The sequence below is a fragment of the Vicugna pacos genome, chromosome 15 (assembly GCF_048564905.1).
Source record: "Vicugna pacos chromosome 15, VicPac4, whole genome shotgun sequence".
NCBI classification, from domain to species: Eukaryota; Metazoa; Chordata; class Mammalia; order Artiodactyla; family Camelidae; genus Vicugna; species Vicugna pacos.
The window spans coordinates 59237278-59261011 of record NC_133001.1 but is presented as its reverse complement, the minus strand read 5'-3'; the positions used below and the strand labels follow the sequence as shown (position 1 = coordinate 59261011).

The 23734-nt window shown below is 49.2% G+C and overlaps 1 protein-coding gene across 8 annotated transcripts in view; it reads left to right on the top strand.

Moving 5' to 3' along the window:
* Window positions 1-23308, top strand: part of DCDC2C (doublecortin domain containing 2C) — a 75326-nt gene extending 52018 nt beyond the window's left edge. For 3 of the 8 annotated variants that reach the window (XM_072938257.1, XM_072938256.1, XM_072938262.1), the window contains 2 exons: window positions 14482-14545; window positions 23144-23308. In XM_072938257.1, the coding sequence (XP_072794358.1) occupies window positions 14482-14545; window positions 23144-23295 (216 nt within the window). In that variant the 3' untranslated portion in view covers window positions 23296-23308. Of the gene's footprint in view, window positions 1-11815; window positions 11931-12497; window positions 12589-14481; window positions 14546-23143 lie in introns of those variants that run through there. The other 5 variants (XR_012059250.1, XR_012059249.1, XM_072938258.1 and 2 more) reach the window with 4 other exon arrangements.
* The last annotated feature ends 426 nt before the right edge of the window (window positions 23309-23734 follow it).

Sequence of the window (23734 nt, the reverse complement as noted above, 5' to 3'; positions counted from 1 at the left end):
CATCCTTCTTTTACTGGAGTGCGTATTCAGTCTGATTTCTCATTGGGTATCTGTGATTGTAACAAAAAGTTGAGAGTCTCAAGAAAGGTTAGGGGTAGTGTTAGGGTTATGTTGGCCTGCAGGGTGCACTTACGCGCAGGTCTTTTCGATTTGTTGTCCTGCGGTGCAGCCACGGCCGGCTGAATCCGTGGGTGTGGGGCCTCGGCTCGGGAGGCACCTGCATGGACAACTATTCGTCGTACTCGGATTTTTGACTTCACGGAGGATGGGCTCCCCGACCCCTGTGTTGTCCAAGGGTCGACTGTAAACAGTGGATTGATTTACCCAGTAATGCATTTAAAAATGTGAAGTTTAGACCATGAAACCAGATGTGGAATTACTCTGCTTCCTTTCGTGTCGGCTGATAATACCTGCAATCTGACATCCACAAAGGGCACTCGGAACCCTGGTGTGCAGGTTGGTGGCTTCGCTTTGTTTCTGCATCACAGGGTGTAATCAGAACACGCATACCACTCCTGATTGACAGGCACCTGGGCAGGTTGCCATAGTGACAGGTTCTGGGCACAAAGATGAAATGATAATTGTGCATGCTTTTTCCAAACGCTCCAAAAATTAAGTATAATTTGACTAGTAAGTGTGCTATCAGTAAAACATTTCTTAGATAAGATTTTTAGCATATATATTCATTGACGTATGAAATACTCCATCACCTTGTAGGGGAACATTTGTTTTATGACAGTGTTTTGTGTGATTAGATCCAGTTGAAGTCCCTTCAGACGCATGTTGAAGGCGGCACTGGACCAAACCTCAAAGCCTGTTGGGCATCATGTGTTCAGTCCTGTCCCTGTGATGGAAGAATAGCAGGTTTTGTCTGCCTTTGGAGCATCTACAATTTAGCCCACTGGAAAAGCCAGAGAGAAAAATTACCCAGCAACACAGGACAAGAGCTCATGTCTGTTTAAATTTATTCCTTGGGACAAATGTAAACTTAAAAGAAAATGTATACTCGAGTGTCGCTTGTTCTGTTAAAATCTTTATGTTTATAAATGGAAACATTTAGAACATAAGTATAAATTGAGAACCTGCTGTCTAGCGTCTGATGTGACAGTGGACCACTGGGGGTCATTTTGTCTGCAGGTGACCGCCCGAGGCTAGAATTAGTGTCAGGCACCCTTTGTGTGCGCAGCATGCATTTTCGGTCTGAGGTGGACTCGTAGTTCAATCTTCCGGCCCAGGAATGCTGCTAATAGTGCTGGGCCATTGGACCAGAAGGAGCAGTGCCTGGGTGAGATGGGGGAGCAGGTGCACCTTCAGGTGATGGCTGGCCTCACCGTGCATGAGCGCGCAGCCTCACGTGGGGTGCTGGTGGTCCCGTGTCTCCCCGACCCCACACTCTGTTCGGACTGGAGGGCCGCCCCCCTCCCTCTCCGGAAGAAATGCAGCTTCTCAGCTGTCACTTCTGGTGCCTCGTCTTCCACTCTGTCCTAATGCCCTGCCTCTAATTGGTTCACGAGTCCCCTCTTCCAAGAGCCTCTTAAATTGCCCTTCCTGGTCATTTCTTCATGTTCTCTTTCTTCAGCAATTGTGCTATTTCACTCATGCCTTTCCCCCTCATTCCCCCCGAGTTACTTTGTGTGTGTTCTCACGTTTTTCAGCAAACCTCTCACATGCCCGCTGTTTGTTTTTCCTGCCGGGTGGCAGCTCCCAGCATGAGGGCCGAGTCTTCTGCTCAAGGAGCGCTGACTTGTTGACGGAATTCTTAACCGAACAAGCCTGGGCCTTCTAGGGCTGGAACTGGGCGTAAGGGAGAGACTGGCCTCTCACAGCCGTTAGTCTTCAGCGTTTCATGTGCTGAAAGACTGGCAATTTCAAAACACAATACGATTTTTGGGCGGAGTCAGCAAAGCAAGACACCTGGGAGACGGAATAGAACCCTGTGGTATTTCTGGCAGGACAGGTGGGAGCAGGGGGTCCGGCCCCGATCGGTGTTCTGTGCTTGTTTTCTTAAAAAAAGAGTCACGTTCTATTTTGTGGTTTTTTTGGTCATTATGACTCCACCCCAAATCATGCTGTGGCCCGAAACCTCATCGGATGGGGAGTTTAGGGAGACCCGGGCTGGTCGTTGTCGGAGCCCCTGCTTCCAGAGGGCGGCCGAGGCTGAGGGGCGCGCACCTCACACAAGGTCACGTAAGTGACGCGTTGCTGTGTTTCCAGCTGTAAAATGAATGATAACGCAGTGAAACGTTTTTTTAAAAATAATCAAAGTAATGGTTTATATCAGTTGACATAAATCATATGTAAGTGGTTTAACATACTTGACAAATGCCGGGCTCGGAACACAAGGCATTTTCCATCGCCTGCAGCTGCTGACAAAAACACCACTTAAGCATCTTGCCGAAATCAAGTGCGCTCGCAGATCCATAACGAACAGTGATTTACTCTGGTTGCCTGCTCCGTCAGGCCAGCAGGAGAGGGGTTCATTTAATTAGCATTGCCAGAAATGCCAGCGAAGCCAGGGGGGTTTTGATCCAGCATTGTCTCTGACTCAGGATTTTTGTGACAAAATGAAAAGGGCATTGATTCTTTCATTGATTTTTGGAATTCATTGCCTGCCCAGTGTCTTGACTATTCTTTTCGTTTTATTATCTTAATGCTACTCTGTCACTGCAGCTAAGTATTTTATTGCTTCCCTAAGAGACAAGGTTACTATTGATCAACATTGGAGTCTCAAAAGCTAAGTGGAGGTCATCAGTACTGCTGAGTAGGATTTGGTGAATTAAATGTTAAGAAACAAATATTTTAGAGAATTATGTGGCTTTAGAAACAAAGCTCAGATTCCTCTGCACGTAGGAGATTTATCTGGATTCAAGCAAAAAGGGGGATGTTCGCTTTAGACTAGAAGAGCTGCTTTAGCTTTAACTGCAGACATGTATTCTGCGTAATGCTCTTCATTAATAAAGCAGGAGGTGTTGAGCTGATGTTTTATAATAGAACAGACATGGACGAACCAATCTTATCTTTTCATCTGGTGGGCTCCACTTCTGTTGAATCCTTGCCAGTTTTAGAAATCGCATTTAGGGACCTGAAGGAGGAGATGAAATGGGTCCAGTCTGGCCAAGAGAAATAGCCCGTGAAAGATCAGCAAGTTATGGGAGGCACATGCTCGGGGGTCTTCTGCACCACGTGGTGACTGCAGTTAACACACCGTGCTGTCCACTTGGAATTCGCTGAGACAATAGATCTCAAGTGTTCTCAGCACCCCCAGAACAAGGCGACGATGCGAGGTGATGGACGGATTCACTAACCTGATTGCTGGAATTGATTCAGGATGCGCACATCTATTGAATCATCCTTAGAAAACACGGTGTTGTGCCACCTGAATATATATGGTCTTGACCGTCACATACCTCAGTAAATCTAGAAGACAAGGTCAGTCCTGGGGCCAGTCCTGGATGCGTCCGTACCTTTGCTCCTGGTTTCTAGGCTGAGGATCCACGATGCCCTCTGAGCTCCCCTTCTCCAGTGGACTCAGTTCTTCCAGCATCCATGGGGCTGGCCATCCCCGACCCTCCCAGGCCTGTGTGTGCCGCGGCCCCTGAGTCCAGGCTGCCGGCCCCGCGGCTCTTCCAGCAAACCATCCTGCTCTCTCAGCCGCTGCCTCGGGGCAGAGGGCGGAATCCTGGCAGTGCTCTGGGATCAGGCCCTCTCTGTCTGTCTGATGGGCTCAGTTTATTCCTTGACCTTGACTTTGTGGAAGGGAGGGGAGGGGATGTGGAGCCGGGTGCTCAGGCAGGTGCATGCTCCACACCAGCCTGTGTCCGGCCGTCCATCCATCAGTCTGTTTTTCTCATTCACCAGTTGTCCACAGGATTATGTGTTATAGAACATCAATTTTAAGCAGATGAACGAAGCTCTCACTGGTGCGTCCCCGGGACACAGGCAAGAACAGCCCTGGGATTTTGCTTTGACCAGACTCTTAGTTAGAAGTGTCAGCAGGAGTGCCTCCACGGGGTGGTGGGTGGGGAGGCTCATGCGCAAGTAGCAGGAACAGGCGCCAAGAAAGGAGGAATTACTGCTCAGACCAGCGTGTGTCCCCCCGGCTGTGAGTCTGGCCTGGATGGGGGGGCACCAGCCGCTTCCGTTCTCCGTGTGTGGTCGTCTGATCGCACTGCTGTTGCCTCGGATGGAGGGTTTTACTAGAATATGACCAACTACTACACAGACCATTGCAGTAACAAAAGGAAAGCGTTTTGTTCATATTTGCTTGGTTTTCCACATTATGTCAAAGAGATGCTACCTATAACTTTTAAGACATATGAATTATTTTAAATTATGAGAATGTCTGTGGTCGGTCCATAGTGTTCTTGTCAGGTACAGAGAACCCAGGGTTTAGGTCTATATAACGTAGCCAGGGCCATAAATACAATTTTTGGAAACAAAAAGTAACATTTGAAATTCTCATGTCTGGGAAAGGTGCATGAGAAACCTTTACGGGCTGCCTGCACCGCATTCTGGAAAGGCCCTTTTAGGTTTATTTATTACTTAGCTACCTGAAACTGATAGCCACATTTTGGAGCAAAAATGTGTATTTTCCCATGAGTAGTTCAGAGGAAAGGAAATCAGAAACATGAAAATGAAAGGGGCTGGAAAGTCCACGGGCACTTCGAGTTGACAAATGAGATTGTGCAGGACCTTTTTACCTGATTCTGCGTGTCTCCTGTGAGCCCGGCAGCTTTTGCCCAAGGGAGCGCCAAGACGAGAAATGGCAGGGTCCCTGCGGCCCAGAGCTGGTCTGCTGTTGAGACTGCGCGGAGAGGCCGTCCGCGGGGCTGTGTGGTATCGACTCAGGTCACGCGTGTTTCTTATTTTCCCATCTTCAGGGTTGGTCTGTTTTGATATTTGAAGAAGGCGAATCCATGGCAGTGCAAAAAATAGTTGTATAAATAAAACTCACATTTCTGCTTGGAAATAGAACGAGCAGGAAGAGACAGGCCTTGCTGAAGCTGTTATATATCAGAAGGCAGATTTACACTGCAGTGAAATGCATTCAGCAGTGCATCTCACAAATTGTAACTATTGTAGGCACAGGCTTGTGTGAATTTTGGCAAACTGCACGTGTGTTTGGGTGCAGCGAAGTGCTCCCAGACGTCCTCTGGTTCCGTCCTCTGTATCAGAAGCTGGTGCGACATCCTCTGTCACCGCAGTCCAAGCCGGCGTCACAAAGTCCACACGTCTACGACTGATAATAAGCCTGTGTTAGACCCGCAGCGTTAGGCCCCTGCCCTGGCCGGCCCCTGCCTGGCCGGCTGTGCGTGGAGTACCCCGGGTCTGTGGGATCGTAAAATCCTGAGCCAGAAGCACCCCTAGGAAGGAGTCTTCTCCAGTCCTTCCATGTGACTGAGGAGGAAATGGAAACATCTCTTGGCTTCTTTCAATATTGTAATTTTTATAATTTCCGTGTCACATTAGAAATATTTCTAACCAATTCCAAATACCCAGTGGGGGTATACTCCACGTTTGTTATCTGTTCAGGCAAAAGACTGCAAAGTTCAATGGGGAATATAGCCAGGATTTTATAACACCTGCAAATGGAGTATATACTTTAAAAATGATAAATCACTGTACTGTAGACCTGTAACTCATTTAAAGTACATCAGCTGTATTTCAGTTAAAAAAAACTAAAAAAAAACGGAAAAGTTTGGCAGTCTCTTAAAAAGTTAACCATCAAGTTACCATATTGCTAGTCTATTTTATATGTAGGTATTTACCCAAGAAAAATTAAAACATGTCCACAAAAAAAAGAGGCAAGTAGAACAGAGGTAATTTTAAGAGTGCAGTGATCATTAGGTGCAAAGTCAGTTATTAAGTGCAAAGTTTGTTTACCTACTGGATGCATGTCAATTTGATATTTTGTAACTTGCTGTCTAAATTGTTTGACGGAATATTTTGTGCTTTTGGGGTAGTAGTCTTTATTAATTTTGTGTGTTTTTTTAAGCAAGATGAGTTATTCTGTATTAAAAAATTTGTAAGGAAAACCCTGACGTCATGGAAATAATTACCATTTTGAGAAAAAATAAAAATAATTTTTCAATTACAAAAAAAAAGACTGCAAAGTTGAGACACAGAAAGATGCAATGAGATGCAGACTTGTCATCCGATTAAGCAATGGCCGCGCTGCTGAGCCTGGCGGGAAGGCTGCAGGCAGGCGGAAGGGGAGGCTCCGTGTGGGAAGGGGGTTAGGACGGTGTTTTTCATGCAGAGTTTCTGTTCTTGCTTGCTAGATATAAAAGTAAGCAAATAAAAGTAAAAAATCAGATTAAACAAATTAAAATAATAAAAGCTATCTATAGAGGGGATTCTTTCTCCTAATTGTAGTTCAGAGAGCATCCTTGCAACTGGTGAGCTTGGAGGCTGTGGCTGAGTTTATTTCGGGCCTTGGAGGCCTGATGCATGAAGTGGTGAGAGGCTGAGGGTGCCAACGTTAGAACTAACGCGCGGGCGCCTGTGTTTGTGACGTGCCGGGCGCGTTCAGGGGTGCTCTGTCAGATTCTGATGAACACTTCAGAGCGATGGCTCTCAAGCTTGCTGTTCTCAGGACCCCTTTATACACTTAAATGTGACTGAGGCCACAAAGGGCTTTTGTTTGGTGGGCTATAGCTGTCAGTAGTTACTGTGCTAGGAATGGAAACTGGGAAATTTAAAACCATTTATTTATTTATTTAAAAATAGCCACAATAACTCATATAAATAGCATATTTTTCATGAAAGAAAAAGACCATATTTTCCAAAATACCTCCGCCTCCCACTCTGGGCCCGTCTCTGCCCCGCGCCCCTGGCCCGGGCTGGAGTCTCTCCTGGCTTCAGTTCTTGCGGACCTCCCATAGCGTGGAGAGCCCCGTGACGTCTGAGCGCCCGCGTCTCGGTGTGGACGCCCTGCTCGCTCTCTGGGAAGGCGCGTCCCGAGCCCCGAGTTCATCCTGCTCTCCGTGGATGGCGCTTCCCGTCGCCCTGAGCAGGCAGAGCGGTGCCTGCCCCTCCTCCCTCTGTTCCCCTCCGCGCCCAGCTGCTCAGTCCTGAGTTCCTCCCGGCACCCTCGCTCACGTCTCCCTCCCGCTGCCTCGACCTTGGTCGACTCCTGGCCTCACACTGTCCTCCTGACTCTGTTTACGCCCCATTAACTGTCACTGCTCTGCTCGAAACTTACCGTCCCCACCAAGCCTTGTGAAGCCAGCCTTGTCCTCTCTGCACTTTGGCAGCTTCTGAAATCCTCCGTGTTGACAGTTGCACGTGTAGTTCGGCGCCGTCTCATTTCGCATGCATTCCATGCGTGTGAGTCGGCCACTAGGGTCACCGCAGATTCGTTGAGGATGGAGACCCCACACCCCCTGGCAGCCTGGAACCGGGACGGCGGAGCCTGGGCTCCCAGAGGGGCTCACGGGGTAACTGGGGACTGGCGAATGTTTGACGTTTTAGGGGGTAGACATTGAAGCAAGGGTCGAAATCTCTCTCTCTTTCAGATGTTTTAATGGAAGAGAGAGGAAAACCCCAGAGTCCTGAACTGTTTAAGAACAAAGCAGTAGAAAATCCTTCTGGTTTCAGTCTCCGCAACCGAAGTTCCCTCTGTTTTCAGAAAAGAGCCCCATCTCCCTGAATCCTTTCTTTGACTCCGCCGACGGCTGCTCCCTGTTCTGCTCCACGAGTGGCCCCTTGTTTTATCTCCTGCCTTTGTTGTTCTCGTGTCGGAGTTTTAAAGACTCTAAGAATAACCGTGAGTCCATGAGGGAAGGACTCGGCGGAGCAGATCTGTTTCTGGAAACAGTGTCTTACAGGCTTGCACTTGGCTTTTCCAAGAGGTCAGAATGATTGCAGGATCAGTATCAGCTGAAATCCTATCCTTTTCCCAGTAAATAATTTTGACAGCCAAAGTAGGCATTTTGGCCAAAATATCTTACTTCCTTTATCCTTTAGAAAGGAGAAGAGAATGCATTCAATATAAGAAAGAAATTCATTGTTATAACAGACATTTAAAAAAATGGTCTTAAGGTGGTTTCAAATTCCGTCTGCCCGGGCTATGCTTACAGTGTGCTTGTAACTGAGGAAGTCTCCATGGTGAGGATTCTCCCTGTCGCCCTCATTCTGGTCTCAGAGCCTTGCAATGTAGGTTGAGGGCCAGTCTACCTTCTACTGAAATATCAGTGACTCTTCCTTTCTAGGTCTGTTTTGGCAAGGCTAGATCGTTTTTTAAAAGTTGGGAATATAAACTAGAGATAAATTCACGTACTGACATGTACAGAGTTCACATATTTTTTTCCCCTTCTCAATAACGTGGATAACTGAAAATCAAAGACAGCCCCAAATACCTTCCCCGGAGTGTTCCGTCCCGACCCCAACCTCAGGACCTCTCGTGCAGGCTGATCACACCTTTTATTCTTTCTGCTTATTCTCCGAAGGCGTTTGGGATGAGAGGGTGGAAGCTATGGGTGGGTTAGCCCAGGAATGGCATAAACGGATCAGAGGAATCCAGGACGAGCCCTGGAGGGGCAGTGTGTGTGCTGGGAGCAGGGTCGAGCCCCGTTTTTCTGGGTATCGGCTCAGATGAGTCAGATCCCTTGTTGCAGAAGGTACCAGAGCATCAGTCAGTATGCATATGAAGGAAGACACGGTGCCTCCACTCTATTTTCTCCATTCTTTGTGATTGAGTTGGCATTTTTGAGAATCTGTTTCTTTAGAGGTAATGGAGCAAGATCCAAGGAGACGCTTCCTTAGCGCTGCCTCATATCAGCGGCCAGTGACCCCTGGAAAATGGCAGAGACAGAATATGGTATCTCGTGCCTGTGTTTTCAGCCCAGCGTGCCTGTGAAATGTCTTGGGAAGTATTTTATGGCACTTTGAAGGATGGGCTTTGGCAGGTAGATTTTTCATGTTTAATCTTCGAGGTGGTGATAAGGACCTACAGGTTGCTTACCACACTGTCAATGAGGCCGCGCGCCAAACCGAACGGCCCTGAGAGCAGTTTGATAAAATGCAAACACAGCAATACCCATTTAGCTCTCATTTTTAAGCAATGATGAGCTTTGTAAAGTGATTTTCCGTATGTAGGTGCCTCTCCAGATAAGCCACGCTTTCTTCGTTTTTCAAAACCCGGCTCCTGGCGCGCCCACCGGCGTCTTGCGCGCGGTGGGCGAGTCTCTGCTGCGTTGCTCGGTGTCTTCAGAGATGACTGAGGTCCGCGGGCGCTGGGCCCTGTGCAGGGCGGCGCCTGCCTGCTGCGCTGTTTGGGGTCTCCCGTCTGGTTTGTCGTTCTTCCTGCCCCCTGTTGCCTTCTGCCTGCCCCTAGCGGCTTCCCTCGTTCCTCCCCGACCCGCGGCTTCTGCTCGGGGCAGGGAGGCCCGCGGAGCGCGGCTTTCCGAAACTGTGCTCGGGGCTCCGGGGGAGACCCTGAGGGCTTTCCCGGCGACAGTGTGTAAATTTCACCACGTGGACTCCGGGCACTTTTTTAATGTTTTTGTCTTTGCGCTTTCAGCTCTTTCCTGGGTAAGTGACGTTTCCGGCCTGGTGTGGCTCGGAGGAGGGGTGTTGCTCCAGTGCCCCTGTGAGCCCGGGGTCTGCTGCCCCTTACCTTGCAAAGAAAGCTCACACGCTCCGCTTCCCAGAGCCTGAGGCGGTGGGTGGGCTGGCTCCCTAGTGTCTTGTCCTGTGCGGTTTCCTTCCACAGCTGGCTTGTCTTCAGCAGCGCTGCCGAGGTGTGACTCCCTGCCCTGGGGCTGGACAGGTTTTGGCAAATGTGTGCGGGCGCACAGGTCGCGGGGAGCGAGGGCAGGCCAGGCTTTGGGTCTCAGCGCTTCTGCGCCTTCCTCACTTCCAAGACTTCCCCTTAAACTTCCAGATGCTCACCTGCTCTGAGCCGTCATTGGCCGATTTGAGCCGAAAGGCTGCGGTGGGTGAGGGGTTCCCTCAGGCCTGAGAGGGACAGAGTCCGAGACCACAGCAGCCTGCAAACAGCAGACCCGCATCACGGCCTGGCTTCCTTTGGTGCTTTCCAGTGCCTGCAGAGCTGTTTCTAGTCATTGTAATGTTTCTTTGGCTTTATAACTCTGTCGGCAGGAAGAACGACCCGACCCTCCACTTCACGGCACTGTTCCCTTCTTGAGTCAGTGTTTCACCTCTTGTCTAAAAGTTGGGGTGTAATTCACATACAGGAAAACTCGCCTTTTCACTGGCGAGCTCCCGGAGTTCGGGCAACACAGACAGTCAGGGAACCACCAGCGCAGTCAAGTGTGGAGCGTCCATTCTGCTGGTCCCTTGCATCCCTCTGCGGTCACCCCCCCGACCCCCCGGCCTTGGCAACCACGGGCCTGTTTTCTGTCTGAAGGCTTTGCCTTCCCCAGAGTGTCGTACAGTGGGACTGCGCAGCGTGTGCTCTTCTGAGTCTGCCTTCTCTTACTCGCTGTGACCCGTCTGGAATTCCCTCCCTCCTGTGTGTACTGACCAGCCATCCTTTTTAATGCCGAGTAGTGTTCCATTGCACGGCTGTCCACCGCCTGTTTATCCACTCAACTGTTGAAGGGCATTTGGGTTATGTCCAGGTTCTGGAGAATCTGAGTAAAACTGCTATGAGCATTCATGTACAGATTAGGTAAATATCTCAGAGTGGAGTTGTTTGGAAACGTGGTAAATGCTTGTTTAACTTTGTAAGAAGCTGGCAGATGTTCCCTAAGCAGCAGGACAGCTGCGCAGTCCCACGTGACGCACGAGCGTTTCAGGGTCTGCAGCTTCGCCTGCAGTCTGTCTGGTCAGCTAAAACCCAGTTCTGCCTGTTTTGAAGCTGTGCCTCGTCTGTGACTTTCTTCTGCAGTCCCCTAGTGACCAGCGGCGATGACATCTTTCCACGTGCTTGTTTGCCACCCACGTGTCTTCTCTGGGGACGGGTCTATTCACACCTCCTGCCTTCGTTTTTATTGTTGGCTTGTTTGCTTTCTTTTCATTGAGTGTCAAGAGTGAGTTCTTTACGTCTTCTAGATACAAATGAGTTTTCAGATATGTGTTTCGCAAACTTTTTTTTCCCAGTATGTGGCATTTCTTTTCATTCTCTTAACATTGTATTTGGACAAGCAGAAGTTTTAATTTTGATGAAGGCCAATTTACCAGTTTTTCTTTTATAAATTGTGCTTTTCATGTCATAGCTGGGAGCTCTGTGCCCGACCCAAAGTCTCAAAGATTTTCCCCGATGTTTCGTTCTAGAAGCTTGGTGGCTATGGCTGACGTTTATGTCCAGGATGCATTTTGAGTGGATTTTTGTATGCAGCTCAGTGTGTGGAATGAGGCTCATTTTTTGCTTTCTGCATATGGAGGTCTACCTGTTCCTGCACCATTTGTTGAAAAGACGATCCTTTCTGCATTTCATTTCTTTGCACATTTTCCATAACCAACTGACCAGATTTGTGTCGGGCTGTTTCTGTTTTTTTTTTAAAAAATATATTTTTATTGAAGTAGAGTCAGTTTACAATGTTATGTCAATTTCTGGTGTACAGCATAATGCTTCAGTCTTACATGAACATACATATATTCATTTTCATATTCTTTTTCACCATAAATTACTATAAGATGTTGAATGTAGTTCCCTGTGCTATACAATATGAACTTGTTGTTTATTTATTTTATATGTAGTAGTTAGTATCTGTAAATCTCGAACTCCCAGTTTATCCCTTCCCACCTGCTTTGCTCTCGGTAACCATAAGTTTGTTTTCTATGTCTGTGAGTCTGTTTCTGGTTTGTAAGTAAGTTCATTTGTCTTTTTTTCTTTTTCTTTTTTTAGGTTACACAAGTAAGGGGGCTGTTTCCGGACTCAGTCTTCTCTTCTGTTGATCGATGTGCTTTCCTTCCACCAATCCTGAACTTCCTTGATTACTGTGGTTTTGAACTCAGATCATGTGAGACCTCCACTTTCAGTCTTCATTTGCAACCTTGTCTGGGGCTATTCGAGATCTTTTGCCCTTTCCAAGTAAATATTGGACTCTGCTTGCCAATTTCTGCAGCAGTCCTGGTGCAGTTGATTAGGATCGTATTGATCAGTAGATGAGGGAGAATCTACATGTTGACAATATTCTATATCGTCTACCATGAACATAATCTAGCTCTCTTGTTTATTTAGGTCTGTGACTTTTTAATCAATGGTTTTTAGCGTTCAGCACACAATCTTGCACATAATTTGTTAGATTTATGTGCAAGTATTTTGTTTTTGGAGCTATTATACATGGAACTTAAAATTTTAAACTTCAACTGTTTGTTATTAAATATGTAGAAAAACAATTGACTTTGATATGTTGACTTAAATCCTGAGAGCTTGGTAAACTCATTAGGTCTAGTAGCTTTTTGCAGATCCTTTGGGATTTTCTACTGAGACAATCACGTTGTCGGTGGCCCTAGTCTGGATTATTTCTCCTTTTCCTATCCGTATGCCTTTATTTCTTATTCTTGCCGTATTGCTCTGGCTGCAGCCTCCAGTATGATGGAGTGGAGAGAGCAGACCTGCTTGACGGCCTCCTGATCTTCAGGGGAGACATTCAGACTTTGGCTACTAAGTGTGAGGTTAGCTGTGTGTGTTTATATATGTTTATGTTCATGCGTATGTAATATACCTCAATATATGTTTGTATTTGTATGTATTTTGTATAGATGACATTTATCAGATTGAGAAAGCTGCTTTGTATTGCTAGTTTGCTGAGAGATTTACCATAAATGGATGCTGAATTTTGTCAAACGATTTTTCTGCATCTATTGAGAAAAACATGTGGTTTTCTTTTTTAGTCAGTTGAGATGTGATATTGAGTTGATTGATTTTTGAATGTTGGACTAGATTTGACTTCCCGGGATGACCCCCCCTGTGCATCGTGCAGTGTCTTTATCTACAGTTGGAGTCAGTGTGTTAACATTTTGAGGAGGAGCCTTGTGCCTGTTTCCAAGAGGATTATCTGCAGTTCTTCTTCACTTGTAGTGTCTTTGGTTTTGATTTCAGGGTGATGCAGGCCTCACAGAATGTCCCCCAGTGCTGCTTTTCTCATGATCAGACTGGAGCTATGGGGTTTTGGAACGAACAGCACAGAGGTGGAGAGCTCTTCTTGTCCCGTGGTACCAGGGGAGATCCGCAGGACATCCCTAATAGTGTTGACCTTCGTTACTGTTTAACATATTGTTTGCGAGGATTCTCCACTGTAGCCTTTCTCTTTATCCCTTTCCTTACTCTGCTGGTGGAGAGCAAGTCACTAAGGTAAGCCTGCAAAGGGAGGCAGGGTGCAAATGAGCCATCACCGCCGTAGAAGGGGGCTTGATCGCTGTAATCTGTTCTTTAGAGTTCTCCTGTAAGGCATATTTGATTCTTACCTCCAGTTTACTTATTTCTTTAACCACTCATATATGTCATTATGGACTCCTGCATGCGTATTTCCTGCTTCGGGTTATAAGCTAGTATTGCATTTATCCATATCATCATGGACTCATGTAGATTTATTTTCTACGCTGGGTTGTAACCCAGTGTTAAGTTATTTCTTCTGTTGCTCCAGTGCTGCTGCTTTGGCCGTTGGTTTCTTTCTGCTTGGCTCCTGTATCCCTCTGGCGTGTTTTGTTATTTTAAGAACTGCCTTTGTTTCCATTACTACAAGCTTCTCCAGGCTCATCCTGTACTGTCTCTGCCGTGGAATCGGCCGTCCACCCGAGGAGCCTTGGCTGCGTGCTCTCACGCGTGCCTACGCTCACCGCAGCTTTCGGCTGAAATCCCCTTACGTTTGGTTGGCGGTCTCCCCCTCCTGCGCCGCGCCCCGGGGAAGCGAGCGCTCAGCCCTGTGTCTCCTCGGCGGAGTCTGTCTGTCCTTAGCTTCCAGCCTAGCTGGTTGCCCTGTGATCCCAGCTGTCTGATGTGTTCAAGGGTATAATTGGGTAGATTATCTGGCTCTTTCTTGTTAGTATGGGAATCATTCTCTTTACTGTTTTTTACATTCCAAGGGGAAGCTGGGTCGTTTTTGACATGGGAAATGTTTAAGAGGACAAGATGCTGTGGGAAAACTTGGAGTGACCCACAGAGGGGGGGCATCAGTATGAGCTGGGTCCTTAGGTCCTGGTCTCCAGCTTGGCCTCTGAACTGCCCTGAGTTAAGAGACCAAGAGACAGGGGCTGGGACCTGAAGCCAGACAAGGGGAGCTTGTCTGGTCCACAGTGATCCATGGGCTTCCCTCGTCTTGGTCTGGACTCGCAGGCCAGGCCAGGGTAAGGCTGGCCCTCGCTGGATCATGGAGAGCTGGGTGGCCCTGCAGCGTGGGTGGGTGTGGCATCTCGTTGTTGAGTGCATTGAAATCTCCAGCGGCCTCATCTTTGTTGCAGACGCAGTTCCCAGGTCCAGCTGTAGCGGACCGTCCAGTCCTGCGGACTCTTGTTTATATATTCTGAGAAAAAAGTGTCAGCTGCTAACACTGATGGTTTCTGTTTCAGGAAGACAATTCCCGAATGTCTTTTAAGAAAAAGTTTCCCTTAAGACACAACACAAAGGAAAAAGGTATGTGGTATAGATGTGGAGGAAATAGAAATGTATATATATTCTGTAATAACTGAGCCACGGGTGAGGATGCTTGTAAGACCCTGTTATAAACAGCTGGTCAAATCTCTCTTCTGAAATACAGTCAAAATATGCGTAGGACACGTGATAGAGAAAAGGTCTGACTTCCTGCCCCCCACAAAACGGTGGTAATAATACCACAAACTGTGAATTCCTTTTCTAAATTTTTCATAACTATTTATTCATAATCATAAATGAACTGTGAACAACGGACGTGTTAGCCACTTGTGTGTGTGCTACGTAAGCTGGGTGTTTCGCAGGTGAGGAGGCTGAGGCACAGGGAGGGTGGCCTCCTTCCCAGGTCGCAGAGTGATTTCCTGCACTACTGAGCTTGCAGTGTTGGAGCAGAACCTCCCTCCCAGGGTGTGTCTTCCGAGGCCCGAAGGTGGTGTATCTGTGGGCAGGGATGGACGCCCTCCAGTTCATTCCACAGCCCCGAACCGAGGCTCAGATCTCAGGCCATGACGTGTGTGCCCTTTGGATGTAATTCCATCCCCAGACAAAGCACCTGCAGTCCTGCTTTTTTCTTTGAAGTGTGGTGGTTACAGTCCGATGAGAGAGGAGCGTCCTGTGAGATTAACCAGTAGTGAGGGCTCTCTAACTCTGTGTGGCTCCCTCCCTCCCTCCCTCCGGGGACTCTGTGTGAGGCCCTGAGGTTGTTCCCCCTGAAGCAAGGAGAGGAGGGGTGTTCGTCCCTGCGGAGGTGGATGGGGTCCCCACCAGCACCGAAGGAGGTGGACGAGGCCCGGCTCCCAAGTCCCGAGGGAAGGTGGTCAGCTCTCACGTCTCAGTAGCTGACTCTCTTAACAATTGTACGTGGGTAAAATTAGATTAAACCAGCCCTGAGGGGAGCCTTGAAGAGAAGAGAGATCTGAAGGAACAGCTTGAAGACCTTTTGCGGAGCCGGAGAGCACGGGCGTCTGACGTGGCGCCAGGACGCAGGGCCACCGTGGAGTGGGGTGGGGTGGCATCGGGGGACCAGCGAGGCAGGGCCAGAGGAGGGGTGGCTCTCTGGGGTTTCAGGCTGCAGGACGGTAGAGAGTCCTTTGTGGGAAGTGACCTTTCAGACCGTTTCTCATCTGTGGATGGGGAGGGAAGGCTAATTGAGGAAGACAGGCTCACTCAGGCCGACCCCACGTTACGACATTTCAGGTTTCAGCTTTAACATTTCATTAGGATTGTCAATGTCCCCACAATCAAAATCGTTCCATGACAGTTTCCACTGAATGTCAGGGAAATAGAATTTCCGTTGAATTTTGGGGAATGTCTACCTTTTGATTTTCTACTCTTCCCGGTAACTTAAGAGAAAAAAATCATCATTCACAAATGCCAGCCAGATGGTCAGAGACTTTTTGTTTGTTTGTTTTCAAGAAAAGATGCTTAGAAACTGGATCCCCCAGGTGTTAAAATGTGAATGTGGTGTTTGCACCACAGGGAGGCAGACGTACACTTTGGCCCCAGATCACCACCCAGGGGCCAGAGAGGGACCTGTCAGGCATCACGAGTAAGTCGGCCGCGCGTGTCCTTTCAATTCAGGACATGGTCTGACCCCCTGCTTCTCTTTCCTTTTCTGTTCTTTGGTTTTTAATAGAAGGATGCTCTTCTGGTGACAGGTCACCCGGAGAGAAGTCTCTGTGGGCAGAGTCTGACCCACCTTCCCTTCAGCCTCTCCTGGGCCCTTTCCCTGCAGTCAAGGTCCCAAGGACTTAAAAAGAACCCATTCAATGCTGCTGGCTTTTCCTGAGCCTCAAGTGTACAGAATGTCTATTGAACCATCTGCCGTAACAACCATTTAAAAATACGTGCGCATTCCGCAGATGGACCCTTCCTTCTGATTTTTATCTTCTTTTTAACCACCTTGCCAGGTGATGTCCTCATTTCAGAGAGGAGCCAGAATGATGACCCGCATTGTCCTTGGTGGCAGAGGTGATGGAGGGAACGGCAGAAACTCAAGCCAACCCACTTCCCTCCCTCTCTCCCCTCTTGCCAGCAGGGCCGCTGTGCCGGGTGCCGGGTGCCGGGTGCCAGGTGCCGGGTGCCGGGTGGGGGTCCGCTCAGCCGTGGCCCAGGCCCTGTAAGTGTGGGCTTGTGGGGGGTCTGTCAGTAACACCAGTACCGAGCGCCCGGCGAGGAGTGGTGAGTGACGTTAGGGCCCCTTTGGGTTGTTTCTGAGCGGCCAGGACACCTCTGGGCTCCACCGGGTAGCGCTGGGGGTCAGTCACAGCCTCCAAGCTCTCCGAGCAGTGTCCCACGCAAGCCTGTCACACAGACCTGTTGGGGTCCGGCAGCCCGAGGCCGCCAGCAATTGTGACCCAACACAAATTTGGGAGAAGCGAATGAGCCCATTTCACACCTCGCTTAAAAAATGTTACCTTTCCTCCCAAATACTCGAGGCTGTTAGTGGCCACCCGCCCTCCCCACCTTTATAGGATCAGGTGCTTAGAAATCCCGGAGTTCCTACCAGTTGCAGCCACTGTTTCCGAAGCATTGCAGTATCTTATATTTTGGGTGAGTTTGCTAGTTTCATTTTTCTAGGAGAAAGAGGCAGTTTTACGTCCCTGAAGTTTAATTCCAAGCGGTAACACTCTCTTTCTCCCTCCCTGGGAAATATTTTTGGCTGTGTTCTGTTGCAGTTATTTTTGTTTGTTTTGGGGAATTGGGACGTGGAGGGCTATTCAAAGAGAAGGGACAAAAGAATCAGGAAAGAAAATCATTTTTTTTTCCACTGTGATTTTTCCACCTGCTACTTTGCTTCTGAGCGTTCAGAGTTCCAGGGGCAAAGTCACAGGAACAGTCCCTCACTGTCCAGTGGCCAGGCGGATTGGCTTAAAAATTGTTTTTGCAGGGTAGGCACAAGCGGGTCTCTTGGGCGTTCGGTTCCTCTGTGTGCTGTGAGCATGAGGACCGCGAGGTGTGGCCTGGCCAGGTTCGAAGAACTCTGCTTGAAGCCCTCATTTGACGTCTTCTTTTTTTTCCTTTTTGCTGTGGTTTTAGACAATCTGGCAATTTAGGAATCAGTAAAAATGATTTTTTTAACATTTTTTCCCAACAATCATACACCAGTCTGGCTCAGGGGTGGTCTGTCATGGATCGCTGTTCAGAGAGCTGCTGGCGGGTGATGCTGGTCAGGGCCCAGGAGGCAGGGGGGCCCTGTCCAGGGTGGAGGACGCAGACCAGTGTCTGCCTTGCCTTTTTCATCAACATATTTTTGGTTCAAAGCACATTGTGGCTGAAAAAAAAAACCCAGACTGTTTTCTTAGTTCCATTTGCATCCCCCCATCCCCACCTGCCTGTTGAAAAACAAAGAATAAGTTAAAAAAAAAAAAAGCATGCCAGAGCTTTGCATGCTTTTCCTGGGCGCCGCCTGTTTTGAGAGCCTCTCTGATTTGCGGTAACAGCCTGTCTAACAAAATCATTGGGGTTTGCTCTTTAATTCTCATTTTCTGTCACGGGGTAGAGCAGGCAGACTCACGTGCTTGAGCCAGGCCGCTGTCCTGCTCACCTCCCTGCTGTCCGTGCGGTTTCCAGCCGGGTCCTGAGCCAGAATGGTGACTCTCTGGGATTCAGGGTCTCGGCCCTCAGAGTGCCCCCACCCCGAGGGAGGGCCCCCCTTTTCTCTTCCCATCAGGTGGACAGTAGATTAGCCTCTGCTCCAGGAGACAGGCTTGCCCTGGGAAATTAAGCATGTCTCAGCTTCCCTTGTAAACGGAAGTCACGTTTTCTTTGCAGAAGCCGACCGTTCATAAGCAGGCGTGGAAAACTAGTAACTGAAGTCTAAAATCAGACACTCTAACAGTAACGCCAGGGGGCTTGGGAGAGCAAGGCTGGTCTGCAGTTAAGGATGTTAACCCTGCAGAAAGTTACTCCACCGAGTGAGCGTCTTATTTTACCTGAGGACGAGGAACAGTGAAAGAAAACCAATGGCTGCGGCTGGCCTGGCGGCTCGCGCCCCGGCCTGGTGCTGTGGGTGCCCGCACACCCAGCAGCGCATCTGGAAGCTTCCCAGACACGGGGGAGGCGGTGACCCAGCCGGGTGGCGTTTCTTCCCATGTTGTGAGTTACAAGTGTTGTTATTTGAGAGGCTCATGTTTTGACGAGTCCATTTGGTGACACTCCGCGCTCCTGTACTTAGGTGTGAAGTGATGCTTGGCTTTGCCACGGGACAGCGGGTTAGGCGCTGAGCGCGCGCCCAGGGGACGCGCGGCGCTGACCAGACCAGGGCTGCGTCAGTCCGAGCTCCCTTCAGGCACTGAGTCGGGCTGAGTTTGTGAAATCCACGTGTGGTCCCGCCCTTCCCAGGGTCTCTTCTAGACCGACGAGTGTGTGCGGCGGGTCCGCCCCGCCTAGCTGCCGCCGGTGCCGAGTCTGGGCAGAGGGCCCGGGAGCGCGACACTGGGCAGCGGTGGGCGGATGCGAGCCCATGGCCACTCGGGCTGTGGGAGCAGTGACTTCAGTCTGCAGGGGGCTGTTTGAGGTTTGAATCCAGAGTCTTTGCCTTCAGACAGAACAAGATCCAAATAATTCTAGAGAAAAGGCTCCACGTGCTTTCTCCTCGGACACTTCCCCGACCACGGAAACACAAGCTGTGTGCGGGACCCTCAGCTCTCTCCCGCCTTCTCGTGCTGGCAGAGCGAACCCACTCCCTGTGTAGGATCTGATCTGTCGGAAGCTCCTCTGCACTCTCCTGGGGTGAATAATCTTGGCCTGACTGATGGCCATTTGAGGTTTGTAACAGTTATTTCTTAGCGACGATGAAGCAAGCTGGATCTCTGTGGCCGCTCCTCTCTTTGGGGATTGAAGGCACCATCCCCTCTGCCTCCCTGGTGGCCACACACAGGGTGTGTCTGATTCCTCCTGCTTGTAGACGGCCCTCCTCCAACACCGTCCTGGAGAAGCCGTCATCGGGTTAAGTAAAATTGCAAGGAAGATGCTAATATTTTGCAGTTGTTTTCAAAAAATATTTTAGAATTGAAAAGGAGAAGCAAAAAGGAGGAACTGAGCGTTAAAATGAACCTTAATCATCTAACTCAGCCATACGTGCGGTGTAAAGTGTGGTAGAGGTGGGTTCTGGGCTCGCCTACCAGCCCCGCCCCTTGTCTGTGGAGTCGGGAGCAGGTCACTTAACCCCTCCGAACGTGCCTCCACCGTCTGAGGAATCAGCAGCACGTGCCCGGTGATGCTGAGCAGGAAACGTGATCTGAGGTGTGCCAAGAGCTCTCACGCCATGACACGTGGGCAGTGACCCTTCGCTCTTCACTGTGCTCTCTGGGACTCCCAGGTCCTCCGTGTCTGTCTTGACCTGTCGTGCAGAGGCATCTGCGTCCTTGGCTCGGGGTCAGGGGCAGGGGCAGGTTCTCTGCATGTGCTGCAGTGTCATCAGGGTCCTACTTTCCTTTCCCGCCATCTCTGCTCACCTGACTTTGACTGGACCTCTAGGTGACATTGTACTGTTACTTTGTGCCAAACAGGCATTTGGGTTGAAACATTTGCCAACTCTGAAGGGTCCAAGAAGGCCCTCTTACCTGCTCTCACCATGTACTTCTGTTGCATTTCTTGGCAGATTTTACAGGAATCATACCTACAACCTAATCAGTTTCCATTTCCTTCAAATGAGACGTATGTTTTCCCCAACATGAATAAAAGAAGGACAAGTAGCTTATAACACGACTGAACTTTAAAGCAGGAGAAGCCGTGAAGACGCGGTCGCTGGTCTCCCCGTCTCCTCGACAGCCTCCTTCTGGTGGGGTTCTTGTCCCACTGATGTTACTGCTCAGTGTGCCTGTGAACATGACTTACTTGAAGCCTTTTCTGGGTCTTACTTTTCTTATGTGCAAAATAAAAGGTAAGCCTAGGGTCACCGGTTTTCAGTCTTTGAAAGAAAACATCAGAAAACGTTGTTGTAGAGCAAAGTGACAGGCGCCACCTACCAGAGTGATGGAGGCTGAGTGGTGCAGGGAGGAGGGCACCCCACGCCCTGGTGGTGTCCCCGAATCCGTAACTCGGGTCCGAGCGTGAGGAAACCCCTGCCGCCCACACAGCGCGGGACCCCCTGCAGAATGCCCAAGGAGCTCCTGGGAAACAAGGAAGGACTGAGAAACTGTCACGTTTGGGGGAGACGAGGAGACCCTATAACTAGATGCGAGCTGCTGTCTTGAACTGGATTCCGAACCAGAAAAAGGACATTGGGCAAAACCGAAATAAAGCCCGTAATTAAACAGCATTGTCCGGACGTGAGTTCTGGCTTCTGTCAGGGCCCCACTGTTCTGCAAGGTGTTACCCTCCGGGGAGTCTGGGTGAAGAGTGTACTGGAAGTCTCTGCACAGTCTTTGCGACGCTCCTGTAAACCTAAAACTATTTTAAAAAAAGAAGCTAAAAGAAGCACTGGGACATTTTTCCCAAGTGGAATGTTATGATGGACTCCAGTCTACAGAGCAGAGAGAAAAGGGATTGTTTGATCGAAGAGGACACGGGTGGGCTGAAATCCAGAAATTCAGCCTTCCCCTTGCTGCTTCCTGGCATTCTCCCCCTGGCCTCCAGAGACATCTCTGAGGACCACCTGGTCGCCAGGGAACACAGTGGGAATACGGTTTATTGACCAGTCTCTTAAGGACCTTTCCACTTAAAAAAAGGGCTCTAAGTCTTCCAAAAAAGTAGTATTTGGACAATAATAGGACTCAGTCAAGTTCAGTGTTTCTGATTCATTGACTCTGGGATCTGACAGCATTGAAGTCATTTGCAGCGTCCACAATAGATTGTCCCTGAAGAAAGATGACCATGAAGCTGGATGGGGGTTACAATCCAAGACATGGGAGGAGGGGGAGTGGAGACATCAGACACTTTCCGGGCATTTTCTGTTATGAGCACACATCTGAATACAGGAAATTAGGATTTTCTGAAGAAGAACAACAACGCTATCCTGGCCACAGGAGCGCTCATTAGCTCAGTCTGTTATTCCAGGACCCCGGTTGGGACCTCCGAGCCACTGGGAGAGATCTCAGTTCAAACCACTTTTTGATCGAATTTGTAATCCCCTAGAAGGACTTGGTAAATATCTTTGCTGATTTATTTAAAAACATGCCGGCCCACAGTGCAATCAGATGCCTGTGTGATAGTTACCAAATAAAAAAAACCTAGCACTGTCTAACTTGGGGTTTCTAGCTTTTCACAAAGTAATTACACCTTAAACCAAAACATTGGCTTCATTTTCACAAATCTTAGCCTGACGTCTTAATTCATAACGAGCAGCTGCCGTAGGTTCTGGAAGTCACAAAAATCAGTGCAAAGGAAGACGAGGCTTCAAAGCACGTGCTGCCTGCGGCAGTCACATTACACCATCAGAGGCGCGTGGGGGGCGTTCTTTGTGGACACAGGCAGTGGTTTTCCTGGCCTCCTCCAGCTGCTGTGATTCTCGGTGGCCTCTGACCTCCCACCGTTGCCGTCAGAACCAGCCTTCTCTGGAAACCCTTCATTCTTCTATGTTTTCTCCTCTGCTCCAGCCTCCAGGTGCCCCGGCCGCTGCTGTTGGCAGTGTCATTTCTCCGATCACCTCTCCCGGCAGCTTCTGGGGTTGGTTTCTTTCCTCCCGGGACCGTCAGCACCCCCAGCTCCTCTTGCCTGCCTTCCCCATCTCACCCGCCAAACTGGCAGGTCCTCAGAGCGGCTCCAGTCTGGCTCTGTGGCTCCTGATTCAGTTGAACTGAAGTGCTTATTAACAAGAACATTTCTGTGTTAATTATGTCAGCGGAAACTTGACACGCACGTGCGTCTCGGAGGTTGTATCTCTGACAGAACAGATGTGTTCGTGCTATGTTGGTGAGTTGGCAGAGACACCTGTGAACTTTAAAATCCCTGCAATCAAAGCAGGATTGTCAGCGAAGAAGTTCGGGGGTGGACCTGTGGAAGTTTTATTGCATTGAGCCACATTGCTCTTGCGGGCATTGTTTTCCTTTGCAAGTGTTGATGTAAGTGACACATTTCTAGTTATAGTATTTTTCATCAGAGACTGAATATTCTGTTTTTACTGCTCTTTGCTATTGAGGTTTCTGATGAGCAGCAGCTGTATAAAGGGAGCCACATGTTCTCGGTGTGCGTGGCGTACGTCCAGCACCTACCTGAGCTTTATGGTTTGCTGGTCTAACCAGAGAGACCCTGTTACCTGCTCGGTCCTGCAGGAGGAAAGGGGCTGCCACCCCGTGTCCCTGACGTCCCCCTGTGAACCTGCACGAGGAAGGAGTTGAACAAAAGAACCTTAACTGAAACATGCTTTTTTCCTTAGAGGGAGAAAAACCAGAAGATGACAGCTCTGCCAGCTGCCCTGTAATCTCAGAAACTACAGCCTGGCGCGGCGTTAGCACCGCTTCCTGTGTGGTGACGCGCGGTTGCGCTCTGGCTGGACGGGGCCCAGTTGCTCTCTGAACCAGGCAGCGCGCCGCACGCCGGCGATTCCTTTAGCCAGAGACCTTGCACCAAAATCTCACGGTATGTGAACGCCTGGGTTGGTTTATTAATACCTGGATTTTTCTTTCTTTCTTTTTTCAGCATCTCTCAAGAACCTCAGCAAGAATAAGAAGGTGGTTCCATTTCCTGGTAAGAGAGCGGCTGTTGGCGATCATTTACGGGCACGCGTGGGATGGGGACGGGCCTGTCTGTGCTCACAGGCTCACAGTGAGTTACCCGGGAAATGCCCGTAGCGCCCCCTCCAGGCGACCCTGGAACTTCCGTCTGGAGGCAGCTGTCCTCGTGGCTTGTCTGGCTTTGAACCACAGCTTACTCTTCCCTAGCTGGGCGCTGACCTCTCCGAACCTTCTTTCGTAGGGCACCGTTTGTAGGCGGGTTGACAAATGAAGGTTTTTACTCAGCGCACGGTGACACTGTCTGTCAGCCAGCGGTTCCGTCCCGGCGGACTTTGTTCAATTGTGCAATTATTTTAAGATTTTACTGCATATATCTTTATAACATTTTGTTAAAAAAAAAAAGAGGGAAGAGAAAAGAACTCCTGAAACTTGTACTGAGAAGTGCAGGCTTCAGACAAACATGGAAATTCTTAGGTGCGCTGGAGTGACAAATTTTCAGCCACATGTAGGGACCTGTTAGATTATGGGCTCAATTCTGAAAGGAGACAATATGGAA